This window comes from Silurus meridionalis, chromosome 4, assembly GCF_014805685.1.
Source record: "Silurus meridionalis isolate SWU-2019-XX chromosome 4, ASM1480568v1, whole genome shotgun sequence".
NCBI lineage: Eukaryota > Metazoa > Chordata > Actinopteri > Siluriformes > Siluridae > Silurus > Silurus meridionalis.
The window spans coordinates 26,792,963-26,813,494 of NC_060887.1; the positions used below are offsets into that span (position 1 = coordinate 26,792,963).

Sequence of the window (20,532 nt, forward strand, 5' to 3'; positions counted from 1 at the left end):
AAGTTAGCATTTTGATTATCAGTGTAATCCACAATAACCTCTGTCTCATCAACTGAGAAAAAATACTAAATTTCAAACATGCGTCTCTCGCTGTTCTCACCTCACTGTTTTTTTTTTTCTCAAATAATAAAAAAAAGATGATAATCACTGAACAATTAAGTGAGAACAAAACTTGTAATTGTAAATATGCTTATTATTAATATGCTTATTATTTCCTCATAAAGTATAAGTATAAAAGTAAAAAAAATTCGATAGTCATATTATTTAACAAAGCGGTTTTGACTATTAGAACCTAAAAACAAATCCTATGCAAGCTGGATTTCGCTGACTTTTGAATTATTACTTTACCGTTTTTGTCGCAGCTGCAGAAGTATAATTATAGATTCCTTAAATAAGGCCACTTTTGTGTCAAATCCACAAATCACAAGGGGAAAAAAAGGACTGGTTGATGAATAACCAAGGACATTTGTAGCATGTTTAATTCTGCCACCACACTGAAGGGACCTGATGAGTACACTTCACTGCAAGCTCACTCGGTGATTGCGAGAGTTCTTTGCTCATTAGTCGCTTGTCAGAATTTAGCACAGCTGGAGAGCGCTTCATCTGAGCCCATCACGGCTGAATGTGAGATGGGTTTTTTGAACATACTGCCAGCATAAGTGCAATTATGAGCTAATCACTCGATTTAGTATGAGGGTTGTACATAAACATTTATTATTCTGACCCGAAAGATCTCTGTAAATAAACTAAAGGTACAAATATGTAGACGTTAATGAACAGCTGACATAGTGGTGATATTTATGGCCAGAGGCAATGCAGAATAATAAGACTTTTGTGGATGTTTAACTCACCTCACAGTGGTAGCATTCTACATGATAGTCTTTATCCATAGACACCACTCGAATGGTTTCATCAGAACCCTGAAAGTACAGAAAAGTGAAAATGTTTGTCACATACATTTACATTTGGTGGCATTTAACAGACGCCCTTATCCAGAGTGACGTACAAAAGTGCTTTGAGCCTTTAGCAATGAATAAATCTACACTGGTACGCTAGATCACAAACTTAAAATAAATCAGCCTACAACTCTGTTGAATTTTATTTATTTTTTAACAACGCAAACTTGCAAAATGTTATTTTGTGTTTCAGGAAGAGGTCTTCACCAGTCAAACTCCTAAAATTTCATACAATTTCTCTGATGATGGTCATTGCTACTGTGGAAGGGATAATTGTTTATTCTGTCCAAAATATGTACCTTCATGATTTATAACAAACCTGATCACTATTTTCATTAAAAGCCTGCATATGCCAAAGAGTCTATTATTTGCACAGGACAAAATCAAACCATAACAGCACTGTGGAGGTTCAAGTAAAATTCCATTCAGGCAGAATGCAGACAAACTGCCCCTTGCACTCAGTTCTCACCCCATAAGCAACATTACTCACAGACAATCACCAAATATGTCTTAAGTGCTGACCACTATGGAGAGAGCAGACGGAAATGGCACCATGTCTCTGAGCGTGAAGAACATAGCGAAAAAGGCCTTATTCTTGATGTGTACCAACACAAATAATCTCAGTCCAAATAAAAGCTATTCATGGCTATTTCAGGAGACTGTGTAAACGGTACATTTGGTTTGAACTGCTAAAGTATTATATCTAAGAGCAGATAGCTGTTAGAACAGTATATTGCTTTTGGTTGGGGAAGTAACAGCATTCCAGCGAGTTAAATGTGAGTAGCAGAGATGTCATGCACTATAGTTAACATTTAAATCATAAGTTGTAGGTGTGTCATTGCACAAAGATCACTGCAGTATTGCTTGTGAGTAAAGAATGACACAAAATAAGGTCTTACTTAAATAATTAAAATGTGTATTTATTCAGTATTAGGAATCACAATGCTGATGTCTTAAAGTATTTTTTTTTTAAATCCAAACATTGAATCTAATAGTGAAATCTTTCTGTGTTAAAACCCAAAGATGTCTGTGCACACATGCATCTAATTTATTCTGTTGTAGACATCAAAACCAATACAACATGCTTTCCCTTTTACATTACATTTAATCATAACCGACGAGCATAAAGAACTCAGGATTTACGCAGCAGTTATTTTGCATATGCATTTAAAGTATAATCCTGGCCCAAAACGCTGGCCATTTCTCACATTTAACACAGTCTAACTCTAGAACTGAAGGTGCTCCAGTCTAGCACTAGCTTTGATCAGTAGGGTATAAAATCACACATGCATTAAAACCATTCTAAAGCTCTAACGCTATAAAGCACACCAGGTCTTGTGAGGTTCCGTTTTTCAAATGCATGGCAACGCAGATCAATGATTAAACACACCAAAGTCCGTTTTTTCTGAAGACAAACATTTTCAACTTCTCACAGAGCCCACCCTGGAACTACAGATTCCACACTGTGCTGTGGAAATGTTCGTGTAACCAGTTCACTGTAACTCTGTAGCAAAAAAAGGAACATTTTGACTGTGGTTAATGGTGTGAAATGAGGAGACTTACTTCAGGGGGCAGGATTGGCTGATTGCATGCTGCACATTTAGGAGCAAGAACCCTTCAAATAAGAGCAAAGTAAAATATTTCAGTAACAAAGACAAAGGAGCAGATACATTTCTCAAGTGACACAATCATCACAATATCATCTACATTTTTTTGTGAAACTATTTAGAGGAAAAAAATGATATAGTAGCCAGGCCTGAGGACAGAAATGGAAAGTAAGACAGAGAGGGGGAGGGCAGAAAGGTGTTGTGCCAAGCTGCACATGTGTTTCTGTGCCTTATGAATTACTAAAAAAAAATAAAGTTCAGCACAAATCCAGGTACGTTCCATTTCTAGATTTTTTTTGCACATGGCCACCATCTGATTGTCTGCAATTTTAACGTGACAAAAATATAAATCAGACTTTTAAATCAGACCATTCCAGTTATTTGTATAGAAATGCACACGTTGAAACCGTCTTTTAGACATAACAACTGATTAGTTTACATCGGATCTAAGCATCTTTTTCTTTCCCCTTATCTTTTTTAGATTTTACAAAGAAAGATCTTATTATCCCATTATCACATTGTCCATACCAGCGAAAACCTCCACATCTTCAGCTCTGCTACCTCCAGCTCCACCTCCAGTCTTTTACTCAATGCCACTGTCTCTAATCCATACAACGTTCGCAGGTCTCACCACAGTCCTATAAACTTCCCCTTTCATTCTCACAGATACTCTTCTATCACAAATCACTCCTGCCACTCTTCTCCACCCACTCCACCCTGCCTGCACTCTTTTCTTCACTTCTCTAACACACACTCCATTACTTTACACTGTTGACCCCAGGTACCTGAACTCCTCCACCTTCTCCACCTAATAGCAAGTCCTAAAAGAGAATTCATAAGATGCTGTTTTTATGTGGATAGCAAAGAGGCTAGTCAGAACACCCGAGAACACTGTGACTGTTCAGCAAAAATGAGTCACTGAAGTCACAGCTGAAATATACAATGACTTCCTGCACTTCATGCTTCTTTTATCTTCAGCCATCTGCATATACACACACACACACACACACACACACACACACACACACACACACACACACACACACACACACACACACCTGTGGTAGTCTTTCACACAGTAGATCTTGTTCTCAGTGTCCACAGTAAAGGGCACTCCATCCAGGCTCTCGTTACAGATGACACAGCGAAAGCAGCCGGGATGATAGGACTTGCCCAGGGCCTGCAGGATCTGTAAACAAGCTCTGTGTTACAAATATATAAACATGCGCACTAAGCAAGAGTATCTAGAACGTTGATATATATTGGTGTCTAAAGCTGATTCAGCATACACTTCACTTAGTTTAACCTCATTCATTCCCATAAAAGAACTTTGTTTATGGGCATTGTAACGCTGATTGTAAATATTCAGGGCTTATTGAACACTACTGTATACAACCAATGTCAGAAATTCACTTCCATCCACATTGATTTACACATCTATACATTTATTTCATCCTCACCACATTTCTGTGGCACTGTGTTTTATGTGTGTGTGTGTGTGTGTGTGTGTGTGTGTGTGTGTGTGTTTTTCCCCACATATGATATGTTGACTTACATTTTATATATATTTGCACTGTTTAACACATTGGAACTGCACAATTCTTTCTCAGAACTCTAAATACTATTACTATTGCACTCAGTACTATTCCAAATTACTTGTAAACTACGTATCTTTGCGGGTGTTTTTTGCTCACCAAACATATATATTTTCCCTGTTATCCTCCATCTTCCATATGTTTATTACATTTTTTTTTAAGAATACCTCATGCTGATATGTCATATATGTAAATAATCATATAATTAATTTAATATACATATATAGTATTTACAGACACTTCTGCACACACTTGTAAATAATTATTACTTTCCTATTGTTGTTATTATAATTATTTGTATTATTTATTTTTATTTTCTCTCCTTTTTTCTTCTTTGTTTTTTTTTTTTTTTTTAACCATTTAGTTTAATGTGTAATATTTAAAATTGGTGTAGTAAATTTTCATAGTATATAATGTCACTGACATCTGTACATATAACAAATAAAACTTTGAAAAATTTTCTAAATTAAGTCATGAAATTATTAATATGATGTTTTATATACTGCTCTATTACTTTATATGATTTAAAACCTTCTAAAAAAAGCAGATCCCGCCCTCCCATTTGAATTTTTATGTAGTTATTATACACTAAAATACTCTATGCTGTATAAAGGTCACTCTACAGCAGCACAATACTCACCATGTCCATGATCAGGTGGCCACATACATTACATTTGTCAGCTGACTGTTGAAAGCCAGAGTACTGTGGGTTTAGAGAAGAGAAAGAAATTATTAGACAAAAATATATCCTTATATGTGAAATTTCAAAACAGTGTTATGATATACAACAATTTAAATGTTTAGCAATTTCGCTTATATCATGACTAACTAAACAGCATTTTCAATTCGGATGCTTTGCATATGTTTTGCTTGCACGTAAATTACCAGTATTAAAATGAGAAACATTATTTTTTATAACTAAATGACAACTTCCTGTACATCATGGCCTGTTTTTCCTAGCTCACACATTTTTTTAAGATAAAGAGAATTAACTAACTAACTAAATTCCTGGAGAATTAACTAACTAAATAAAAAACTAAATATATCTAAAGATGTTTTGAAAAAAGATCTGATCTGGGATCAGTACACTTATTGCCAAACCTAATACTTATGATATTTTGATACACAACATGATGAAAAGTCGGTGGACACTTGACAGTCATGTCCATATGTGCTTTCTGAACACTTAGCCACAATTAATGTGGTAAGCCAATGATGTCAAGTGAGGAGGCCTGGGGCACATTCAGCTTTTTCAATTCATCCCAGAAACATTTAGTATGGTTGAGGTCTGTACAGGTCGCTCAAGTTCTTCTACAACCACCTTGGCACACCTTAGGTTCATAGAATTCTTTTTGTGCACAGAGGAATTGTCCTGCTGGAACATTTATGGGACTTTTACTTCAAGTGAATGGAAATTGTAACACTACAGGACACCAATGCATCCTATACAACTGCATGATTCCATCATGGTGGCAAGAGTTTGTGGAAGAACCATGTATGGGTGTGATGCTCAGATGTTCCAAAAAATGTTTGGCCATACGCTGTATATTTCATAGTCCATTTCTGTATACTGACAAAGAGTCTGTGGGCTTACATTATACAAATAATTTTTGAGAGCGTTGTACTGTTTGGTTTCTCAGTTATATTTAATGCATTTTTATGTACTGGAGCCTATAAACTGTTTCTTTCCACATAAACACTTTAATGTCATTCCGCCACGTCATCATAGATAGTCGTAGACCTTAAATGTAGACTGTCTCTAAACAATTATTTTTTCTGTCATTTTTACAACACTGTTACATAGCAACAGGAGTGTAAATATAAAATAATTTAAATATTTTGACTGGAACTGCAGTAAGAAAATTAGCTGCAAGATAATCAGAACTACACTTCAATTGTTTTTGTAGTTGTGCAATTTTCTTTTATTGAACAGAGCACCAAAGTGTGTACCCCACTGTTTAAACTTAGCTTTCCTTGAACAAACAGACAGAATTTTATCAAGATTTAGTATTGAAGGTGTAAACAGAACAAGCTGAGTTTATTCTACTTTGAGTAAGCTTCACTATTTAACAGCCACCCCAGCTTACTTTTTTCAAATCCCTGACCAGTTTTCCCCATCTGATTCTAACAGGACTCTGGAGCTGCATCTTTTAGAACCAGTTAAACACTTCATGATGATAAAAAAAAGTGCTTGGTGAGTTAAAATCTTTTTGTTTGTTAAATTGTTTTTAGAAAAGCTCTGAAAGCTAACAAATGCTCATTAAAACAAGCGGGTCGATTACTGTACATAGTTACAGAACTACAGAGAAAAAGCATGACTTACAAGAAAATCCTCTTCACAAAACACCTTCCCGGAGACATAGTAAAATGCTTTCCCCCTCAGCTTCCGACCTGCAGGCAACACACAGAATTATACAGGTCACATATCACGTCTCTCATTACAAATACACCTCAAGAGCCATGACAATAGATCTAACAGGTAAATCTGTCTGTCCATGCCAGTTCACAGCTTAACTATGTCATTAGATTATTTTCCTTTTTCCTTTTAAATGAATTACAAATGAGCTTAATCCGTTTAATTGTATATAATTATTTATCACTCTTTATTTTGTAGTTCTATCGATGAAAACACCAAAATCTGTTAACAACGGCGTTATACTTTTACATAACCCACGGAGGTTAATATTTTAGCTTCAGATATAAATGTATTCCCAACAGCACAATATGAGTGCGTCAGAAACTGAGGATCACATGGAGCTCAGGCACTCGCCGTTCTTTTCCATCAGTCCATAGGCGGGAGCTGGGTGGACTTCCGGTCTGAATTGGTTCTTTTTTGGTTCTCCTTCCATAACCATGAGCATGCACAGACACACACACACACACACACACACACACACACACACACACACCCTCCTAATCACAAACCCCCTGTCCCACAGGAAAGGGGAACATTCCACACATTTTGTAAGGAGGGGGTACAGGGTAATGCAGTTAACCCTTACTGGCCTGCAACACATCATCAATGGAAGTCTTTATCCATTTGCCTCTAACATACAGGCAGTACAAACGTGGTTAAAAACTCAGCAGCTTTTCTGGTGTGAATCAGCCTATTGTGGGTGATTCACACTATATAGATTGCCAACAAATACAGAAGACTGGCACTCAACTTCAGCTAGATGTATAAAATGTATTGCAAAAAACCAACTTATCAACAAGACTCAAACAACACACTATTGCAGCCATCTGTAAAATCTTCAGGAAATGTTTTTACTGCCTAAGAGTTAAATATATGCAGCATTAACCGTGAAGCATGGTAAAGTAAGGGCGTGGTGACTAATTCATACAGTCTCCAGGGAGATGACAGTTATATGACAAACACAGCAGTCTCTTGGGGTTTTACAGAGCTCATCCTCTCTTCTTTAAACATCACTCTATTCTTCTACCAACCGATGCATTCATTTTAACACCATAAAACTTGGCTGAAATTGCTAAACAGTGAGAATGTTAGAGTGGGTTTGTTAAAACCGCCTCCATCGTTTGAAAAATATTCTGGAAAATTCCGTAATATTATATTACTCATATTAATAACTACGTTATTGAGAATTGTTTTCGAAAAATACATTTAAATTCCATCATATACTCAAATGCTTTCATTTGTTGACCTTAACAATAATTTTGGCCACTACAATACGATGACTGACACCTCTGTGACATGCATCATTTTACATTGGATCTCAATTGATTCTCTCACATATCTCATCTTATTATACATTTACTTCGCTCTTAATCACATCACTGATGAATCAACAGTAACAATGTGAAATATTTCTCAGCCAATATTCTCACCTATTTGCAAATCTCTAATCTCCTCAGCGGTTTCTTCCTGACAAACATACTAAAAGAAACAAATCTAATCTGAACAAACTGTTTTGTCTGTTCACATTCATCTTTACTCTTGAGGACAGTGCCAGAGTTTCCAGAAAGACAAAAAGCAGTCAAGTTTAAATATAAGATATACAATAAATAAAAGGATAAAAGTCAGATTATATATATACTAGGGTTGTCAATCGATTAAAACATTTAATTGCGATTAATCGCATGATTGTCACGAGTTACCTCATGATTAATCGCACATTTTTTTATCTGTTCTAAATGTACCTCAGATTAATACTTCAATCAACATACTTTAATCAACATGGGCATGAACAAATATGGATGCTTTATGCAAATGTTTATTATTAGTGAGACCAAACTCAACATACTCAATATTTAAAAAGGTTTAAATGCCAAACTGAACTTTTTCTATGTTTCCACACGGACAGGTTTAAATGCCGGATGTGTGCATCATGGCGGATTTTAGTGCTTGATTTGAGACTTGGTATATCAGTAAAACAAATATGGACCGTTTATGGACCCTTTACCACGACAGCTGCTGCACATGCACTTTAGTGCCGTTAAAATGAATTTGCCGTAGCATTATTAACGTGTTAATTTTGAAAGCCTAATTAATACAGAATTCCGAACACATGAATCATTTGTTCATATGCATAAATACTTTATAAGCGTTTCTGATTATGTTGCCTTTGGGGTTAACATATCTTAAATGCTCATAACATTCTGCCATTGTAAATAAAATAATTTACTGCGACAAATCAGAGCTTCATGCATTCATTCAGAGCACACAACATTTTTATTGTTCTGATGAGACCTGGAGACCTGGTCTGCTTTCTCTAAACACAAACCCACGTCTCCCCTTCCCACCGTGCCAATTTTATTTTCCCTCAAAACCTGAAAAACAAAAACCTTCTGTGGAAATAAAGACCAAATCTTTCCAATCCATATACATAAACTAATGCTGATGAATATATATATTGAGACAATTTCTGTTTTTTTTGTAACCAATTTTTTTCCTACCTGCTTTTTTGTGTTCTACATATAAATGCATTCCAACCCTATAAATATAAACATACTGAATATGAGAAGGTGCTACTTGGTGTTCAGGGATGAATAACAAATACAACAAATTAAATCTTGCATTAAAAGTTTCAGTTTTAACTGAGATCAAATCAACGTCCCCAGAGCGTTCAAACAATCCCCACGCTGTTCTCTACACCAAAGTGCTGATGAAACAGCTGCTGAACTCAAACAGACAAACCCATAAAACTGCCCAATAAAGCAAAGGGACATCAAATAAAGGAAATGGAAAATTGAGATGTGATAAGGCACCACAGGTGGGCGAATAGAAACCTTTGACTCATACAATCCCTCTCAGTGCCCAGACCTGTAGCCTCTCTACAAAGCTTCTCTGTGGAGGGGAACATCCACAACTAGAAGTAAAAATAGACATAAAAAGAATGCTTTGCTAACCCATGGCTAGTATCTAGCACACTTCCTGTGCCGGTCCCTCGTGTCTGGTATGTTTAGAAAAGGGAGGCCATAATCTATCAGGAGGCCATTTCTGCTTGCTGGTATTTATGGCTTTGTGAGTGATGTTATATTGATTCTCTCTCTGCTTTCCTCTTTAAAGTGCCATTGTGTTGCCAATATTCTATTTTGAGATCCTATAGAAGGCCATAAAGCTAATCTTCACGCTACAAAAGCGCCACTGATGGCAACTAAATGAGTTGCTGTAGCACTAATTGTAAGTTTATGGAGCTGAAAGAAACATCAAGACATTTCATAAAATAAGACATACCAAGACTAACACAACCACCAGCTCCTGTTAGCTTCAAAGGATAAATCTTTGACACATTTTTCCTCCTTCCATAAAACACTGAAGTTGCTAATGTTGGACACCACAAGACTCTTTGTACTACAGCTTTTGGTTAATGGGAATTTGGATGTGTGGGTGGCCTGGATGTTTAACAATGCACAGAAAGTAACTGTGTTATTATTTTCCCATATATTTCTAATGTGTGCACTAATAATCTGTGATTTTATATATGTGGACACAAAGATTTTCCAGAGTCATTATTTATTTAAAAAAAAAAAAAAAAAAAAAAAAAGGAACCCCCAAACATTGAAAAATCACATTGAACACAGGTACTGAGATTTTTTGTTGCGGTACCTTCATTATAGCATAGTGAGCTCTAAGCAAACCATTGTGTTCTTTCATGGTCGCTCTACAATGAAAGCCTGGTGAGGTGGTACAGAGATGGTTGTCGCACTGGAAAGATCTCTCATCTCAATATAGGACCTTTGACTGAAGCTAGTACAATTCATTTGGTCTGTGTCACAAAATCCTTGTCTCAGAGATCCAGGCTTCTTTTCATGCTGTAAAATGTAATTGTCATCTGATTGCCATCGGCTTCAAAATGCCGAGTTGTGGTTTGCAGGTTTATGAGAGGAAAAACAACACGCATTGAATCCACTTTGTAGGGCTGCAGAAATATACAGTGGTCTGAGTACTGTCGATGCACTATCCAATGAGCGAATACACAGCAATCCCACACCCTTCTTAATCTGTCATCATTTTCCAGGCTTCACTTTCACAGCCTCCAGCTGACATAACACACAACACTGATATCCATCTGCTTATCCCACCGAAGGATCACAGGGCCTGTGCTCTCAGGCTTCATTCCCGTCCGGCAAGGCCCCTTTCTTAAATAACATACAGCAGCACTAAAAGCAGCTAAACACAACCTTACACATTGGTAAACATCAGGTTCACTCATAAACACAGGTAGACCTCCAGAAGCTCAAAGAGTTGATTCAGTTATAGTGTGTGACATTTGAGGTAGGCCGTGGTATCCAAGCACACAAACTGACAGGAGCCTGCTATGGGTCAGAACAAAAATGTTTTGTGTGATTTGTGTGCTGCATGTGCGCAGAGCCCAGAAAGGTGTGGAATGTTTTGCTTATGGCATATGGTAATAGCTACAGTAACAGCACACTTTAACACCTTGTTTGCCAGAGTAATTAGGGAAGGAATTGCAAGTGCCAGGATCAGCCGTACCAGAGCACCAGTCATGCAGATGGGAAGCTTTGGAATGCCTCAGCAAGTTTCCCCTTCAGGAGTTGTTGGGCACTGATGTGCATATATGAGTGCCAAGTCTAAATAGGAGGCGGGGGTTGATGAAACTGGTTTAGAGGCACGTATGTTGTCTTAACACAAACATATGGCTTCTGTTTGGAATCTTCAGTTCCAGCAGCACCTGGCCATATGCCACCTCACGGCACGATCTCTGAGCCCACACACAATGCAGCCAACTAAATGCTTGAGCCTGACACTCTCTAAATGCCTATCAGTGGTATAGCCAGCAATCGTTTGGGGGAGAGGAGGGGTTTATATAACGAGGCAAAATAATGAAGATTTCTGTACAATTAAAACCAAAGGAATGACATACTCTTGCATTTTGGTTGGAATGCAGGGCAGTAGTAGGAACAACATGAACTTAAAGGCATTAGGTATTGAATTCAAATTTATTTATGTTTAAATAATTTTAAATTCGCTATACTAGTAATACAAGGAAAATGAATTTAACTGCATACAACCAGATCCATTGCCTTTCTCTTTTTACTCCAGCAGTAAATATTTCTGCATTCAACACACACTCATGGGATATATGATCTTTCCGGTGTACACTGTAACTCCATTCAGACTTTTCTTTACATCGTCTTGGCATTACTTAAAACGAGACACACCCTGAAACAAAAATAAGCGAGCACAACCAGTTTACCACGCTCACACATGGTCTGGATAGGCAGTGCTGTAAAACACCTGGAGAGAAGAACTGATTGGTTGTAGACAAAATACAGTAGATGAATGTTACCTGGTTGGGTACGTAACCCTTTGGGTATGCATAAAAAAATACAAATCCACAGCTCAATAAATGTAAAATGCATTTAACATATATTCAGAAACATATCCAAGCCCAGCCAACTTTCTTTCTTCTAATTGGCTGCCGCTGTCTTTCTGCCATTACCATGTGTTTGATGATCATGTTCACAGACAGCTGACTCTTCTTCTTCTCTGTTCAGCTGTGTGAAAAATGGTGATTGATAAAAGTGTTCAGCTGTATCCAGGTTACAGGTCTAGATGTTGTTCCTGTGAAGTGCTCCTAATAGACCAAGTGCTTTAGTGCAGTTCACTCTGTCCCTATCAAAAGCGAGCCGCTATTCTAACTATCTGATGAACTGTAGCTCTCCGGTTCAATAAATCTTTGTACCCTCAGAACCACTCCCTCTATAATTAAGGATAAACATAGTTTTAATACACATCAAAAAAGAAACATATTAAATATTAGACAAACAGTATACTACCCTTTTAGTTTAAACTATTGCAATGTCTAACCGGCTGCATCTCTTTATGTCCTCCTGCTACAAATGTCCTCCATGCTGCATAATAGCAGGGTTCATTATGCAAGTCATATTCAAGCTATTTTGTCTGTTGCACTGACTACAAATTCATGGTGTGTAAAGCTCTAAATAATCTCGCTCAAGCATATCTTTCTGATCTCATGACGCGATATAGCCCATCATGAGCCCATTGCTGAGCAGAGGCAGGTCAGTCATATATGTATAGATGTATCAGTGGGAAAAACCTTTTTATGCATTGCTCATAGTCTCTAGGATAATACTAGGACTGCTAACTCTATCAACACAATACGCTAAGTAGAGATTCTTGAAGATGTAAAGTTGATGTATTAGGTCTATTCTATTGTGTAAAGTGTATTGAGAAAAAACCCACATGAGGAAGACACCACATGTCAAACAAACATGGGAAAGCAAGAAAGAGATTGAGTTGAGGTTTGTATTAGATGAGATACTTACTGCATGCACTGCATGTGAAACAGCTGTCGTGGTAAAGGCTACCCATAGCCTGGCATGCCTGACTGGCTCCATAAACAGCCTTATTGCATTTCACACAACTGCCTGCAAAAAAAAAAAAAAAGCCACAACATAACAATATTAATACCACCCTTATTATTACTTGTAGTAACCAGCACACTGGTTAGCGTGACAGAGTGGCACGTTTGTGATCAAAATAGTTTTGATCCCATTTTCGCACCACAGCAAACAAACCTTGCTCGAGTGATGCCAGTTCTATATATACTGATAGTCTGTAACTGGGAGTGTACACTTAAACACTGGGCTTTTTTTCCAGAGATGGAGTCTTTGTCACCACATTCTCCTGTTCACCAGTGCGATAAGTACTTTCCCCCCCACTCATACTTGCAATATATTTGCACTCAGTAATTCTATAGCTCACATGCTCAGATCAGTCTTAAAGAAATCAATTCATTTTGTGACATGAAATATGACCTAAGACATGAAACTGCCTGTGGAATAAACAAATAAGATGGGGAAAAAAAGAGGTGAGAAGTACAACAGGCTGGTAGCACATTGTGTCGTTATGACTGGAAATTTAATCCACTTTAGTTGTTTGAGTTGGCAAACACACTCTGAGAATTCTGCCACATGATCAGTGTAATCAGATGCTAAGGAGATCCCACAGAACAGTGCCAAACATGACACACACACACACACACACACACACATACCAACACACTTTCTGTGTATCAACAGGATGTGAGAAGTATTAATACAAAAGACAGAAAAGGAAAAAAATCATTGAAGGAAGGTGAAACAGCCGAGTCATTCTGAATCATAATAAATTAAACAAGAGCACTTGTACTTGTGTCACGTTCCCATTATGTTGATTATTGTTAGCGCTGGCACACTGGGACACGGCATTGATTACAGTTATTTCCCTGCCATCTCACTATTGCCCCTCTTTTCTTTAATGTGGAACAATTCAATTATGGCCTTGTCACAATAATCACTCTCAGTGATGCTACACTGCAGTCAGGCTAAAGAGCAAAGGCAAACTGAGCCCTTTATAATGCGCCACTGTTTAACTCCTTTCATTTCACAGCCAACTACAGACACAGGCCATGATGTAGACAGCTTAAATATGACAATCATCTTGGTTACAACCCATCAAACAAAGAGAAAATTGTTGATGAATACTCTATTCCACAATAATACGCTATTGAATTACGCTATTCCGCTATTCCAACAATCCATCTCTGACTTGGATACTTCTTACATTTGAATAATCAGATGGATATGTGGACATCTTAATGGCAGCTAAACTCAATGTACTTTGACAACTTTTTACTGAATGTGCTTTTCAACACAGTGAAAGTTCAGCTAAAAGCACATGATGCGGGAAAAAAATGGAAAACCCTACACAACAGTGGTCTTTGTTAAACACGCAGACTCTGTTGAGAGCAGATGAGGAATGGCGTGATATTCTACATCACACCGAGCTAACAGAATTACCCGCAGCTAATTCTCCTCTGAGGTAGAGAGCAACGTCGGGGACAAGCTGAAATAACCACCCACAAAGAAACCTCTGTTCTCTCAGGGTTCAAACATCACGCATTTTAGCTCTGCCTACACCCTGTGAGCCAACTCCAAACAAACCACCCCTGAAATGTTGAGCGCTACAGTACGAGGACACCACCACACCCAAATAACTTGCCTTAGGATTTTTGCCCATTAAATAAAAAACACCAAAGAGGCTAAAAAAGTACTACAATGCTTTTCAAATATTACACAGTGTATTTGTGACACTTTTAATTATAATTTTACTGTTGTATTGTCCATCGTACAGAGATCAATTTATTGATAAAGAACTGATAAGTCACACAGCAAACTTCGAATACCGTATTTTTCGGACTATAAGCCGCTACTTTTTTCCCACTTTTTGAACCCCGCGGCTTAAACAATGAAGCAACTTATTTATGATTTTTTTATGGGTTTTTCCCGGTTTTACAAACTTTAAGCCAAAAAACTGAGCGACATATATGGGTGCGCTTTATAGTCTGGAAATTACAGTACATTTATTAACTCCCAGGAGCGAACTCAAGGGCAATATATGTTTAAATCTGTAGGTTTCCTAGTGACATTTTTCAACAATAATATTTTTAAGGGTATGAACTTAAAAATCAGGACGATGTGCATCTGATTCTCTTTGATGGATTTTCATGTTGCACCAAGTTATGCCAAAATACCCATTCTGTGGGAATCAGCATTCTTAGCAGAACATCATACATCCCCCACCAAGAGGAAGCGTTCAGATAGTACTGCCCTATAGATGAGGATGTGACTCCATGTACATTCTCACGTTCCTGGGGCCTTCTGAACACAGCTGCAGAAAGTACATACACCACTTCCCATGTGTGTACCATCAAGCAAGCCCACCCTTGAGTGCATGTAATTTCGCAACTCATTTGTTGAAAGTGATAACCAGGACTGAATGCTATAATAAACAGAAAGGCAAAAAAATCAGTATTGATATTAATACGCAGAGATCTTGGTGATCAAGTTGCAAAAAAGATAAGAGTGCTCTATAAAAATGGTTGCAGAACAAATAATAGACTGACACTTTTAGAACATGACAGGCTAAAGAAGCAGCAGTGGTGTTCAAAGACTCAAAGGAATTTTTGACTCATAATGACTAAGTTACATGCCGCCCTCTGCAAATTTCTTTAAGAGCCACCCTCTTCAAATTTCTATTTTTGAGAGCTACGCTCTTTAATTTCTTTTCTTTTCTTTTTTTCTTTCGAGAGCCACCCTTTAGGTGTGAACTGGAACCAGCATTGGAGAAATCACAAGAACTCCTTAACACACAGTAAATCATAAATAAACATAATTGGCATCTTAAGAACTATTTACAACTATTAATTGGAGTCAGGTTAGGGATTCAAAGCGCACGCCTGTGCACACAATCCTATAGCTGTTGGAAACTATTAAAGGAATTCTCCATAGTGCACTCTTTTCCTTCTGCTGTTTGTGTATTAGGAAACACGTTTGCGAAAGTTGTCTGAACAGGGAGCCTGGACAATGTCTTAAAAGTACCCACAGATGCAGGCGTAATGTATTATTATTATGTATAATGTATTATAATTGCGTTGCTTATGGAATCTAATTAAATCTGAGAAAAAGGGACTGTGAAATATTATATTAAGAAAGCAGCAGACATTGGGAAAGTTGGAGAATTAAGATAAAAGTCTGCTGGCATGTTCGCTTCTTTCTCTTCCAGCTCTGTCTCACATCATATCTGATAATCGGGTTCCCCTGAAACAAAAAAAGTCTGATAGACACACATTGTGCTTAAATGTCTAGACAGAGAAGGTCACTATATCTCCTCCATATGGAGCCACTGACTCTTGGACATTGTAGCACTATTTATCATCATCTCCTGGCTCTGTACCAAACTCTTTTTTTTTAATCTACAACTGCTTTTCCAGACATTCCTCATCATCCCTCTGGTGCAGTAGTTTGGCTGCATGTCTATTTTCCCAGAACCTTTTTTTTTTTCCCCACCTTGCCTAATTTTTTTTGTAAAAAAGATGCAAAGATTATGCTTCTATAGACCCTGACGATACACTAAACATTTTTCTGTGAGACTAGTGTCCTATCTAGAATAAATTCTCCCACCTTTCACCCACTTTATTTGAACTGCCTCCAGATCCAGTGCAACCCTGACCTGGATAAAGCGTTTACTGGCAATAAACAAATGAATGAATGAATTTTTTTCCCTACATCTGGATTTCTTGCTTGCTTAAAGTACTGCACAATATACTGTGCTCATTGTTAAGGCAATGTCAGAATTTATAATACAGTTAATATAGAGGCTTTCAGAAAGATTTATTTTGTATAGTCTAATTCTTACTATATCTGAACATTCAGAGCAAAGTGTTTTGATAAATTGTGACTCAGAAATACAAATAGGCCACAAAGCTTTAATCCGATCTTCAACTAGAAAACAGAAGATAAATTAGTTTTGATTTTGTATTAACACAGTACAGAAATATGCTATTTTTGTCCATAATCTTGTCTACCCGAGAGAGGAAATGAGACGAATTTATGTGTTTCAAGTCTGACATACGAAGCAATGGCCTGTTGTTACTGACCACAGGAACAAAGACTGAGAATAGACACAGTGATGTCAACTCTCACCCACTCTTCACTGGAAAAAAAAAAAACTGAGCCATGAAAAGCATGATCCGGTTTTAAAATATGCTTAGGCATCGACAAGGCCAAGCTCTCCATTCGTCACTCAGTCCATTTTGTGGCTTGACAGAGTGAGTCAGAGAATGAGCCGCAGTTTGGAGAGTAGGGACGAGCCTAAAGAAGACCTGAATGAGGACAGGGAGTCAGTCCTACGCAATTCATAATCCTGCATGTACTGGGTTTTTTTTCACAGTCACACAAAAACCTGCTATCACTTATTGGTTGTGTGTGTATGTGTAAACAGTAGGCTAAGCTGTGTTGGCTGAAAAATAAACAGTTTAAGTTAAGCATGTATAAACATGTGCTTCTGTAACTTTTGTATTAGATAACGACATACAATGATAACAATTATAGATTAAATACTACGATCAGTCTTTAAATCTGTGTATTCTCCTTTAATGAGCATGTAAACTTAATTTCGATGCATCGGGATTGTTTGAATAAAATCTTGATAAATAATAAAGATCATGGACAAAATGTTGAAAAATGCTGTGCTAAGCCACATGCAGAAATGGCCAAAGTCTGAATTCCTGAAATACAGGAAAGATATCATAACAGGAAGCACAGACATCAGGAGTGCATAAAAAGAGGAAACCGTGATATTCACAAATGAGGACGTTGTCCAACTCAGATTTTGCTCAGACTGATGTGCACTTTCATGCAATTATATTTGTCATCTAGTGGTCAGATCTGTGAAGTCAGGTTGCCTTTAACTGCTTCACCACATTAACCAGTTCTGTGTATGATGTAATGGTGGGTTTATAGCTGAGAATTTAACACAGCGTAAACATCTTGATTAATGTTGATAACCGATCGTGTTAGGAAAAAGCCCCTTTTGAGTGCAGTAGTATATAAAATGCAAACTAATTTTATATACTATAAAAATTAGGGGGGGGGTCAGAAAGAAGAATCAACCCAAATAAAAGAATGCATCATTTAGACACATGCTTGACTACATCACGGAACTTGGCTTTACTCTTTCTCACACACACTGTGAAGGTCAAGTGGAGGAGACAGCTTGTTTTTCAATCAGTGGGCTGTTAAATTCTGTTCTGCAAAATTACAGACGAGAAAACGATTAATAAAGAGGAAAAAAAAAAAAAACATGACACGTTGTGATCACGTCTGCCTTACCAAAGTAGTCAGCCTTAGGCTGGGTATCCATCTCTTTTTCCAGGCGTTCAGTCAGAGCTTCTAATTTTATTTCAGCTGCAGACGGCCCAGGCTCGGGCTGTATATGGAGAGTGTGGCATGGCAGCTTGAGTGCCTGAGGGGGGCTGTGGGCATCACTTTTAGCCGGCTCTGCAATCGCGCTCGATACATTGTCTCGATCAGTGGGACTGCTATGTCCTCGAGTGGGGTACTGCACTTGTCCTTTAGACTGATGTGCTTCTGGTTGGCTTTGTGCGAGCGGTGACAGCTGGGCCGCAGCATACGCCCCAGTGTTTTGAGAAACCCCATTATGGCGCGGGTCTCCATAAGGAATCTGAGGGATGATGGGTTCGGAATGATAAGCAGGGCTAACATATGGAGAAGACTTGTGGTTAGAATCTGGTTCTCCATGAGCACCTGTGGGTGACGATGGAACCCAATCAGGCTTCACCGCGGGTGATAAAGTTTGGCAGGGTGAGTTCTGTCGAAGTGGAGAAGTTGCTCCATGGTTCATGTTAGCTCCTGGCGTGCTGGAACTCAGGCCAAGAGTGGGTGATGATGCCTGGATTTGAGAATTGCTCTTAGATGACCAGGTGCCTGAAGGACTTGGAGAAGAAGGCATAATTTGAAGATAAGTGTTTCCAGTATCAAAAGCTGGATCATGGCATGACTGTGTGAGGTCTTTACGGTCATGATGGCTTCCATAGGTGAAAACCTTGGCATCCTGTGGGCTCGCTGGATGATGTTTCTGTCCTTCATGAAACGTACTCGGTCCTGAGAGAAGAGGAGGCTTAGATGCAGCTTCATGCCTGGCGCTACTAATAGGTGGTCTGTCTTTAGTGTATAAAGTGCCACCGTTGAGCCTTTCAGCCAGGTTGTTTCTCTCCATCTCTTCTTGATGCTTCTGCATGTGAATCTTGGTCATTTTGGAGGCGAACACTCTCCTTGTTTCCTCAAAGTCCGGGTTGTTTCCTGCGTCCCTCTTCATGCGGAACAGTCCGTCCCTGGACGCCTCGTACATGTTCAAATCCTCGATGAATTTGCTCGCTTCGAGCCCCAAATCCTCGTATTTATCCATGTCTACTTATATGTATATGTACAACTTATAGAAATATACAAATCCAACTCCTAAAAATAGACTTCTGAACGATGAATTCACTCCAAAACTCTCACTTTTTCCATGGTGCAAAGTTCAAAAAAGCGCATCCAAACTCACCAAAGCATGAAGACCAACTGTACTTTCAAGAAGAAATCGCTGGTTATATTCACGCAAATATAACGAGAACAATAATCCATAAATAAAAGTGAAAAATTGAAGCGGTCCAGTGAATTAGAAGCTGAGTGTGAGAGGAGAGAAGTTCAGTGTGAGTGTGATCGCTCCTTCTGCTCATCTGAACTGCAGCACACAGACAGGATGCTGTCCGCCTTTAACTACAGCCAAGTGTGTGAGATCAGATCAGACCTCGAACACACTCCGAGAATCTCACTGCAGACTCCTGTGAGACTGAAACCCAATTATAATCTCATCTGATGATACTGCACCACATTACACTGCTCCTAGTGCAGGAGATCATATAGGAGCACTGAAGAGCTTCACAACTTTTTATACAGCATGTAACCAAAATCTCTCCACCGCTTTGCTTTTTTTTCCCTTAAAGGTACAGTGCACTAAAAAAGAAAGTCAAGCAGGAGGCAATGAGCACGTGTAACACACACACACACACACACACACACACACACACACCTTACAGTCCTTTTGAAGACCTTTCACTCGTCTACTACATCTAAACCACACTCCTTACAGGAATTTGTCTATAAAAACAAACAAACATACATACACTATACAATATGTACATCCAATTTTCATTTGTGTAGCACTTTTAACAATAGACATTGTCCCCAAGCAGCTTTACAAAGTGGCATAAAAATGTATACGTTTGTTCCTTATAACTGTAAGCAGTTTGCGAGCCAGTGGTGAATGTGGCATGGAAAAAAACTCCCTGAGATGGCATGAGGAAACCTTGAGAAGAAACCAGTTCATAGCATGACACCCAATGTCCATTCAATTCTTCCCTAAACTGTTCCCAGGTCTTTTAGAAGCATGAGAGAGAATGTATTGGTTATGTCTTGGGACCATTACTATTTCCTTTCACTGGAACTAAGGTGAGATTTTTTTAATATACCGTATCAGTAATT

General features: G+C 38.2%; 1 protein-coding gene across 1 annotated transcript in view; it reads right to left on the reverse strand.

The window, feature by feature from the left end:
- The window catches only part of LOC124384168 (LIM domain-containing protein 1-like), a 22,479-nt gene extending 2,519 nt beyond the window's left edge, over positions 1-19,960 (reverse strand). Inside the window, exons 1-7 of the mRNA XM_046846801.1 lie at positions 18,319-19,960; positions 12,931-13,032; positions 6,482-6,549; positions 4,799-4,861; positions 3,622-3,752; positions 2,520-2,571; positions 852-920 (exon numbers count right to left, since the gene is read on the reverse strand). Coding sequence (XP_046702757.1) covers positions 852-920; positions 2,520-2,571; positions 3,622-3,752; positions 4,799-4,861; positions 6,482-6,549; positions 12,931-13,032; positions 18,319-19,414 — 1,581 coding nt within the window. The 5' untranslated portion in view covers positions 19,415-19,960. The remainder of the gene's footprint in view (positions 1-851; positions 921-2,519; positions 2,572-3,621; positions 3,753-4,798; positions 4,862-6,481; positions 6,550-12,930; positions 13,033-18,318) is intronic.
- Positions 19,961-20,532: the final 572 nt, after the last annotated feature.